The sequence below is a fragment of the Acomys minous genome (genome assembly GCF_964271855.1).
Source record: "Acomys minous genome assembly, chromosome: 10".
NCBI lineage: Eukaryota > Metazoa > Chordata > Mammalia > Rodentia > Muridae > Acomys > Acomys minous.
In genome coordinates, this window is record NC_140491.1 from 119,955,053 (window position 1) to 119,966,041 (window position 10,989).

The window sequence follows — 10,989 nt, forward strand, 5'->3', positions numbered from 1 at the left end:
TGCAATGTTTTCTAATTTTGTCATCATTATTTGTTTTATGTTTATTCATTTTGGAACTAATGATCTCAGATGAGCAAGAACATGCAGCATTTGTCTTTCTGGGTCTGCTTTACTTAATATTGTCTTACCATGCTTTTCTAGACCTTGTCATGTTTCTATCCACTTACCTACAAAGCTCATGACTTCAGTTTTTTTCATCTTATCAGTATTCTGTAGACTATTGTACCACACATTATTGTTTGTTCATCAGTTGAAGAACATCTGTGTTGTTTCCATTTCCTAGCTTTCATAAATAGAGCAGGAAAGAATGTGCCTGTTGAGTCTCTTGTGCATCTGCCTGAGAGTGGGGAAGCTGGGATATATGGCCTTATATTGTTATGCAGAAATACAGTAATTTAAGTGACATGTTAGTGGCATAAAAACAGACATATAGATATTGGAACAAAATCAAAGTCCCAAACATGAGTATAGGTAATTTCAGCCATTTGATATTTGACGAAGACAACAAGAACAACAAGCTGAAAAAAAGAAAACATCAATATAGTGGTGCTGGGGGAAATGGGTATCCACATGCAGAAGAACTAACTTATACTTACATCTATGTTCTTACGCAAATACTGATTCCAAATGGATCAAACATAAATGTGAAAATTGAGATGCTGAAACTACTAAGAAAAAACACATATGTGTCCAACAATATATACCTATGGAAAAACACTTCGTGAATAAGACCAAAAATCAACAAGTGAGAATCTGTGAAACTAAAAATATTCTGTACTGTGACAGGTCAAATGTCTTCACAAACTATTTGAACATAAAATTATTTTATGAACAACTGTATTTATAAATTATCTCTTTCTTCTTTTTGGAGAATAAAGTTTATTGCTTCATGAATGAACAATAGTAAATGCTTCTAAATCTACTGTTGTGATTATATACCTTTGTTTTTTATATAAATACTAATTTGTTATATGTTTTATAAAGAATATATATCTGATTAAGAATAGTCAAAATTATTCAAACTGACTCGGCTCTCATTCCAAACCCAGTACAAATTTATCTAATGTATAGTTCAGGTTTTATTACATAGTATTCTCAACAATGATGTGTAACATATAATTTTATACCTGAATTTGCACATTTAGTCCTTCTCAATGATTTTGCCAAACTTACATATAAAAATCAACACAGTATTTTTACTTTTAAATAGAAATAAGCTTACTTAGATGAATTCTAGTATACATTAAGTGTATAATTTATGACATAAATTATAATTCTGTAAAATGATAGATAAGTGCTCTTATAATAGCACAGAGAAAAAAGTATTAAGTGGCTAGTCTCAAACATGGTTAATCTAAATAGAATGAGGCTGTGCATACACATATGGTTCACCATCTTGAAGTAGAGTAAATAAAACTGCTTCCTTAAGGAAGTATTTTGCCTGTGTGTTCGTGATTATATTTGTAACAATTTGTGGTGCACGTCAAGAGAATTCTAAACATATGTAGAGGTGTCATGGGCCTTTCCCCTTATTTTGAGGCTCATAATGGAAAGAGTGACACCCATATGATGACTTACCAGAATCACAATGTACATTAATTTTAAGGAAAAAAATTGGCATTTTTTTAATGTCCTTGGTGGTGGATGTTTTAAATCTTTGTTTCTCACCTGCAAGTCAAGGCATTCAACATGGGGATGCCAGGGTGTGAAAACAAAGAGGCTGCTTTAACATTGCAAAGGACAGACTAGAGTGTGACTGCAGACACATAAGTACCACATTCCCATAGAAGAGAGCAAATATTCTAAGGAAGGATCCACTTGTTGGTAGCTTTTAGATTCCACGTTTAAGTAAGTAATAATTTTTATATTACATTTTCTTTTTTAAATATCTAGAGTATAAATACTTATATGTGCTTCTTTGTCTTCATTATGTTTTTATCATCCAAGATTTCTATCAGATTTTTACATGATTGCCTGTGATTTTTGTACTTATACATGTTTTTATATTTTACAATGTTAAGCATTAGAGCATTGGAGATGAAGTGTACAACAAAGGGATCAATTTTTAGATTAAGTTTATTTATTGAAAGGGAACAAGAAAAACACACTATGTCATGATTTGTGGAAATAGAATGCAAATAAAAATTTACATTACAAACATACAACTATATAGAGTATAGATAAGTCATATGACAGCAATGTATTTGAATTCAAAATTAATCAATAATTTTCTTTATATCTGTATTTTATATGTAGCCATCCAACTGGACAATAACATTACCCATCTAAAGAAATACTACTTTGACTACATATAAGTTATCATGTGTTTTCTTTTCACTCTTTCCTGTAATTTAAAAAGAGGGTCCTAGAAGCCTACAAGTAGAACATTATGATAGGCAGATTTGGGCTCAGGGGTCCCGCTCAAACTAAGGCACCATCCAAGGACAATACAGGCGGTAAACCTTAAACCCCTACCCAGATCTAGCCAATGGACAGAACACTCTCCACAGTAGAGTGGAGAGTGGGATATTACTTTCTCACGTACTCTGGTGCCTCACCTTTGACCAAGTCCCCTGGAGGGGGAGACCTGGTGGCACTCAGAGGAAGGACAGCAGGCTACCAAGAAGAGACTTGATACCCTATGAGCATATACAGGGGGAGGTAATCCCCCTCAGGAACAGTCCTAGGGGAGGGGAATAAGGGGAAAATGGGAGGGAGGGAAGAATGGGAGGATACAAGGGATGGGATAACCATTGAGATGTAACAAGAATAAATTAATAAAGGAGAAAAAAATTATTATTATTTAATTAATTTATTCAGATTACAAATAAATTGTTATCCCATCATTTGTATCCTCCCATCCCTCCCTCCCTCCCACTTTCACCCTATTCCCCTGCCCTAGGTCTATGACCAAGGGGGATCTCCTCCCCACTATATGGTCATAGGCTATCAAGACTCATCTGGGTAGCCTGCTTATTCTTTCTTTGAGTGCCATCAGGCCTCCCCACCAAGGGGCTGTGGTCAAATATAGGGCACCAGAGTTCATGTCAGAGTCAGTCACCCCACCCTGCCCTCCAAATAACTGTGGAGAATGTCCTGTCCATTGGGTAGATCCGAGTAAGGGTTCGATGTTTACTACTTGTATTGTCCTGTGAGGACATCCTACTGGGACTCTAGGTAAGATAAATATAGGAGGTGGGGAAATAGAAGGACACAGAGTCTCCTAGAAACCTACAAGAAAAACATCTGTACATGAATCAGTCATTACATTCATAAACTTACAGAACCTGTGATTACCTGCACACCATGACATGCACAAGATCAAGCCAACTGAAATTCTGGCAAATAGTGGAGATGGTCTCTTCTGTTTTGAAGAACTATTTGAACTTGGTATTTTTTTCAGGGAACAGAATCGTTCTTTATTGGGGATGTGGCCCCTGGTATTTTCTTATGCTTCAGTGGATGGCCCCACAGCCATGCATACTTGTGCAGCAGCAAGTGGATTTAGGGGATTTTAAAAGATTAAAAATTAAACATGAATTTGGGAAAGCTATGTTGGTTAATACATGAGAGACATTGAAGGGAGAATATAGAGAGTATATTTTATCATGTTTCTTTTTATACATGTATAAATTGCTAAAAATAAAGAAAAATTTAAAACATATGTAGTAACAATTTTATAAATCATTATTATAATACAATTTATAAATAATATCAATATATTATTAGTAGCACTATCTAAAGTAAATTATATCCATGTTTTTAAATTTAAATCACAAAAGAAGTATAATTTACTATATTACATTGTGGCTAATGTCATACTGGGTTAATGAAATTAAGATTGAAAAAATCTGTGAATGTAATTCATCAAGCTATGTGATGGAAAAGAAAAGAAAGCATATTTGAGTGTATGAGTAAATAATGCTATTAGAAAGTCTTGTAAGATCATGACTGATAAAATATGTTGTAAGAACGAGACTTCTGCAACTTCTCCAAGAAGTGGCATTAAGTATGTTTCAGTATATTTTGTGCCTGTATCCCACTTGTTAGTAGAAGCAACCTATTTTGGTTCACCTATTATTGGATTCCCCCCTCCCTCTCTCCCCCCCCCCCCGTCTCTCTCTCTCTCTCTCTCTCTCTCTCTCTCTCTCTCCCTCTCTCTCTCTCTCTCTCTGTCTCTCTCTCCCTCTCCCTCCCCCCCCCTCTCTCTCTCTCTCTCTCTCTCTCCTATCTCAATACATTGTGTGTTTTCTGGAACCACTATGAAATAAGCATAGTCAAGATATTGTCTCAGTGTCAGTTCTTGTGGAGAGTCACACTGAGCCAAATCTTCACTTGTATAATACAAGTAGGCAGACAATAATGGTAAAAATGAAAATATGCCTGCATAAAATCTTTAATGGAATACAGACATGCCATTAGTACACACCTTTAATCCTACAATCACTTCTATTGAGGGACAGACAAGGTGATGAAACAGAGAAAGATTTGGCAGAATGAGTCAGCGATAGTATATAATCAACTCTCACAAGAATAGACAGGAGAGAGAACCTACTTAAAATCAGTTCAGTGATAGCAGCTAGGAGGAGAGTATAATGGAGGACTAGAGAGAGTGTTGTGAGTTTAGTAGGGAGTTCAAAGGAGACACAACACAGTACAGTAGGGTTAGGCAGTTCAGTGTGGAGTTCAGTTAATGGGGATCAGAGACAGAACATTTCCTTTTTTCCTTTCTTTTTTAAAAAATATATTTTATTGACTTATTCCATTCTTTGTATCCTCCCATTCCTCCCTCCTTCCCATTTTCCCCTTACTCCCTCCCCTACGACTGTGACTGAGGGGGACCTCCTCCCCCTGTATATGCTCATAGGGTATCAAGTCTCTTCTTGGCAGCCTGCTATCCTTCCTCTGAGTGCCACCAGGTCTCCCCATCCAGGGGACGTGGTCAAATATGGGGCACCAGAGTTTGTGTGAAAGGCAGACCCACTCTCCACTCAACTGTGAAGAATGTCCTGTCCATTGGGTAGATCTGGGTAGGGGTTCGAAGTTTACTGCATGTATTGTCCTTGGCTGGTGCCATAGTTAGAACAGGACCCCTGGGCCCAGATCCACCCATCATAATGTTCTTCTTGTAAGTTTCTAGGACCTTCTGGATCTTTCTATTTCCCCATTCTCCCATGCTTGTCTCACCTAGAGTCCCAATAGGATGTCCTCCCCTCTGTCCCACTTTGCTGATAAGTGAAAACATTCACGGGACATGCCCCTTGGGCTAGTGACCAGATATAAGTGAGTATATGCCATTTGACTCTTTCTGCTTCTGGGCTAACTCACTCATTATAGGGCTTCCTCAAGACCCAGCTATTCCACTCCTTGGAATATACCCAGAAGATGCTCCAGCACTCAACAAGAAGATTTGCTCAACCATGTTTGTAGCAGCCTTATTCATAATAGCCAGAACATAGAAACAGCTTAAGTGTCCCTCAGTAGAAGAATGGATAAAGAAATTGTGGTACATTTACACTATGGAATACTACTTAGCTATTAAAAAGAAGGAATTCCCAAAATTTGTAGACACATGGATTGAACTAGAAATGATCATAATGAGTGAGTTAACCCAGAAGCAGAACATTTCATTGAGCAGCTAAAAGAAGCTAGTTTGAATCAGTCAACTTAGAGAGAATTTTTGAGATAGAGCAGCTAACCTGAATCAGTCATCCAGAGTTCAGAAAGAACTAGAAAAGTGAGTTAATTCAGCAGTAAGTCTCAGAAGCTGAACACAGCACATTCCAGGCTTAGGTTAGCAAATGCCAAAAGATGAACCTTTCAAGGTACATATACTAGATGATTCTAGGCCAGGTCATAGGGATAGTTAGATAGAAATGCCCTGGATTCAATCCAAGCCATGTAGTAGTAAAGCTTAGATACTGCTCTCATGTAACCCCTTACTCTGTAGAAATAAAAATGGAATTCACAAAGCATAAGGGTTTGAATATTATGTAAAGAGATATAAATGAAGACTGGGGTGAATGGAAAGGAATAGCCAGATGTGGGTAGCCATGCTGCACCTGAGGGCCATGTCTGGGTCTAAGGCCATGCAAGAGCACAGGTCAGTGCTGATGTTCCTGGCTTATATTACCACAAAAGACCATGCAAATAACAAGGGTCTGGGATGCTATCTGGGACCATGATGATGTCCCAAGGTCTGTGTAGTGCTGGCCACTCCTTCACTGGCTGCAGGGCATTGGAGAACAGGCCCAGGATCTCACCTTGGAAGCACAGAAAAAAATTGGCCTTAGTGCAAGAATCATGAATGAGCTTGCCCCAGGGGAATAAGAATTGGGGAGCTAGCCCAGACACTCGTTTCCCCTGTGGTGGCACTGGTGAGGGCAATATGCCCTTCCCCATAGCCCCACACACTAAGCTAGAGCTGGCCTAGTATTCATGAGAGAAGAAGAGTTGGCCCCACATTTGGAGTCCATGACCTCTACCTTGCCGTGGCAGCACAGTAGAGCTGGAGCTGATGGTGATGTCAAGTGTGAGCTAGTTCTGAGGGTGTGAGAGTGAGAGAACTAGCCTTGCCTCTAGGCAGCTTGGCATTGCATGAGCTAGCTGGATAAGTGTCGTAGAGATTGCCCTTTAAATTTTTGTTCCTCAAGTTGCAGATTACAGCGTTCAGCATTGGGATCACTAGGATGCAGAACACAGAAGCCGTCTTGTCTGTGTCTATGGAGTGCTTGGTCCATGGTTGTATATGTATTAAGAGGAGAGTACCATAGAACACAGTCATAGCCATCCTGTGGGAAGCACAGGTGAAGAAGGCTTTCTTCCTTCCTTCAGATATAAAGATCCCCAAAATTACAAGGATAATGTTGAAATAACACATAAGAACAATAGAGAAAAAGAAGTTTGTTGATGAGAAGAAAAAAACTACAGTTTCTGGAAGGTAGGTGTCAGCGCAGAACAGCGCTAACAGGGTGACACTATCATAGTAAAAGTGGTCGATTACATTGGAAGAGCAGTTAGACACAGAGAACATGCAAAGTGTCACAGAAATAGCTATGAAAAATCCACATGTATATGTAAAGGACACCAGCAGAAGGCAGACCTACCAAGACACTACAACCATGTAAAGTAGAGGGTTACAGGTGGCCACATAGTGGTCATAGGCCATCACAGCCAGCATGAAGTCTCTGTTACAATGAAAACCACATCCAGCTGGGTAGCACACTCATAGTATGTGTTTGTTTTTTCAGTGACTAAAAGATTGATCAGCATTTTAAGTACAGCAACAGGAGTCTAGTCTCTATTTAATGATAGCCAAGTATCTGAAGAAAAAGAACATTTGTATTTGGAGGTAAGATTACAAGGTAGTATGGGTGATGATGCCCAGATTTCCTGCTCATGTCAGCAAGTAGATGACCAGGAAGACAAAGAAAAGAGGTACCTGCACTTATGAGTGTTGAGATAACCCAATGAAAATAAACTCAGTGACATGAGTGAAATTCTCAGAAGCCATTATATTGCCATGTCCATCTTTATAAAGATACTGTTAAAATTATTTTCTGTATTAGGTAATATGTAATTTATTCTTTCATTGATGGTCACTGTATTTACAATGATAACTGTTATTAATGTTATATTCTAGTTGTCTCTTGAATGATTTGTTTTAACATTAAAATACAAAATTGGGCTGGAGAGATGGCTCAGAGGTTAAGAGCACTGGCTGCTCTTCCAGAGGTCATGAGTTCAATTCCCAGCAACCACATGGGGCCTCACAACCATCTGTAATGTAATCTAATGCCCTCTTCTGGCCTGCAGGTGTACATGCAGCTGTATACATAATAATTAATAAATAAATCTTTAAAAAAATTTATCACAGGCTAATGCAATTCTTAGAATGGTTTGCTTTTTTTATTCACTTTATTTCTTGGCTGTGACTTCCAGAATTACTTTAGTCTAACTTACCTATGTATTAATATCTAGAAACACATATATGAAATTGGCTTTGATGACTGGAGGTTGTATAATTCAAGAACTTTTACCTCCATGATTTCAAGGAAAGCAGTATAGCAGCTATTAAGTATAAGAAGATATGGGGGCCAGAACAAAAGACCAGAAATCAATCGTAAAACAAAGGTCTAGAAACTACCTTTTAAAAATAGATATAAGTCTATATTGAAATGCTGAAGAAGCTGGACTCCTATGACCATACATAGCAAGAGTTGATTTAACACAGTAAACTGAGTGGCACTTACATACAAAAGGGATTTTCTTCAGCAGGTATTTTCAATTTTATTCCATTCAGGATTTCTGCCTATTTGGAAGATGGTGGTCACATTTAATGCCAAGATGTTTCCCTCATGTGCTCTCCTGTACGTTAGTCATACTGGGTAAAGCCCTCCAAAACATACTCGTTACATTGCTTTGCAAGCATCTCTTCATTCACACAAGTTGATAATTAATGTCAACTATGGAAATATTAATTTGCTTGAAAGGTGTCCATCAAAATGTTATTTTGAATAGAAAATAAAGCATACTGGTGTGATCATAAGCATTTGGAAATGAGGAAGCTCTCATGGATGATTTTTTTTGGTCAATAATAACTACAAAAGAAAGGGAATAAAAATGAGTATGTGTCAGACATATTACAGTAAATACAGAGCTTGCAATGATCAATTCGCAGTTTGTAAGTGAAACAATGCTATAGACTATAAATAGGATCTAGGAGTTGAGAAATGCAATGAAATTTGATAATACTTTTGAATTTCCATAAGAAATACAGAGTGCAGGTACCAAAGGACATGAAAAAAAAATACCTACAATGGCTTAACCTGCCAGAATACATCTAAAGTTCTTCTGATCAAGGCATCCTCATTTGTATGGGACATTACTTAACCTTTTAAAACTTCTGATCAACTAAAGTGATCATACACTGATCTAAAAGGTCTAGATTACTTTGATTTCTGATATCTGTCCAAAGGCACTTTCTTTCCTGACGTAGTGCTGAACTCGTATTTTCAACTTCACTTTCAATCTCACTTCAATCCAGGACTTTACAATATAATGTCCAATTTTGGGAATAGTTATCAACTTTCTGAAAATGTTTTGTCATAAAAAGCTTTGTGCATATATGCTACTGTCTGATATAGAAAGATGTTTTTTTGTTAAGGAAATTTCCCTCTAATTCACTATTTAAAAATTCATACAAATATGATTAGTCTTAAGATACAGATCAACAGAACTTTATTCAACAATATTAATAGTTGTCCAGAGCCTGTCTGTTCCTAGAAGGTCTGAGTCTTGATAACCTCAAGAAATGATTCTCAAAGGCCTGTAGTCTATTGAGAGGCTTTCTCTTTTTTACCATTTATGACATTTTAATACAGGGAATTCAGTAGGTAATTTTTGCTTGTGATGCAATAACTCTACCACTAAGCTGTAACTCCAACCCCTTGGCTGCCCTTGCAGCACATTATATTCCATCTTTGAAATGAAATTTTCATAACCTGCCAATCACGTATGTTTTTGTTTCCTTAGTTATGTTTGTAGAGAGGGGATAAAATCATATAAATAAATAATAAATAAATATATACCATTCCTTCTGAATTTTTAGGTCTTGACCATTTATCAATAACGTATTTGAAGAACAGTATTTTTTTTCAGGGGGAAATGAAATCTTTAGGTTAAAGATATTAAAGTTACAAAATCATATTAGATTGAGTCGTTGGCATGGATTTTTAAGGAATTCTTTCAATGCACACTTTACATCTTTATTCCTAAAGCTGTAGATGACAGGGTTCAGCATTGGTATCACTAGGGTGTAGAACACAGAGGCCATCTTGTCCGTGTCTAAGGAGTGGTTAGTCCGTGGTTGCAGGTACATGAAGAGAAGGGTGCCGTAGAACACAGTGACAGCCATCATGTGGGAAGCACAGGTGGAGAAGGCTTTCCTCCTTCCTGCAGACGAACGGATCCTCAAAATTGAAAGAATGATGTTGAAATAGGATATAAGAACTATAGTCATAGAGAAAAACAAGTTTGTTGCTGAGAAGAAAAACACTACAGTTTCTGGAAGGTAGGTGTCGGAGCAGGACAGTGCTAGGAGAGGGACATTATCACAGTAAAAGTGGTTGATTACATTGGAAGAGCAGTAAGACACTGAAAATACGCAAGGTGTCACAACAATGGCTGTGAAAAAGCTAAAGAGGTATGTGAGGGACACCAGCAGAAGGCAGACCCGCCGAGACACCACAACCATGTACATCAGAGGGTTGCAGATGGCCACGTAGCGGTCATAGGCCATCACAGCCAACATGAAGATCTCTGCTACAATGAAAACCAGGAATCCTCCCAGCTGGGTGGCACATTCGTAGTATAAGGTGGTTTTCTCGGCGACTAAGAAGTTGACCAGCATTTTAGGAGCAATGACAGTGGAGTTGCCAAAGTTGATGACTGCCAGGTGTCTGAGGAAGAAGTACATGGGAGTTTGCAGTCGCGAGTCCACGGTGGTGAGGGTGATGATGCCCAGGTTCCCTGCTGCGGTCAGCACGTAGATGATGAAGAAGAGAAAGAAAAGGGGTAGCTGCAGCTCTGGACGGTCAGATACCCCCATGAGTACGAACTCAGTGACATGAGTGTGATTCCCTGGAGCCATTTATATTGCTATGTTCATCTTGTAATGTGAAAACATTAACATATTACCATTTTCTGTCTTGCTCTATAGATTATTTAACATCTCATTCACAGTTGTTTTATTTTGAATGACAAACCATAAAACATGTTAAATCAGTTACTTATTTCAATCACTGCATATATATGAGAAACATCGGAGATCATTGTGTTTTCAAAGATTCTTGGGCACCTGTTAATTAACACTGATGCAGTTATATGAGTCACAGCAGCAGAAGCTATCTGAAGTGAGAACACATACACACACACACACACACACACACACACACACACACGCATGCATGCATGCACACACACGCAAAC

The 10,989-nt window shown here is 38.0% G+C and overlaps 1 protein-coding gene across 1 annotated transcript; it reads right to left on the reverse strand.

Annotated features, from left to right (window-relative positions):
- Positions 1–9,703: 9,703 nt before the first annotated feature.
- On the reverse strand, positions 9,704–10,691 carry LOC311606797 (olfactory receptor 8J3-like; the record flags this gene model as incomplete). The annotated part of the gene is made up of 1 exon (XM_084798209.1): positions 9,704–10,691. Exon 1 carries the CDS (start codon positions 10,649–10,651, stop codon positions 9,704–9,706), a length of 948 nt encoding a protein of 315 aa, XP_084654335.1. The 5' UTR covers positions 10,652–10,691.
- Positions 10,692–10,989: the final 298 nt, after the last annotated feature.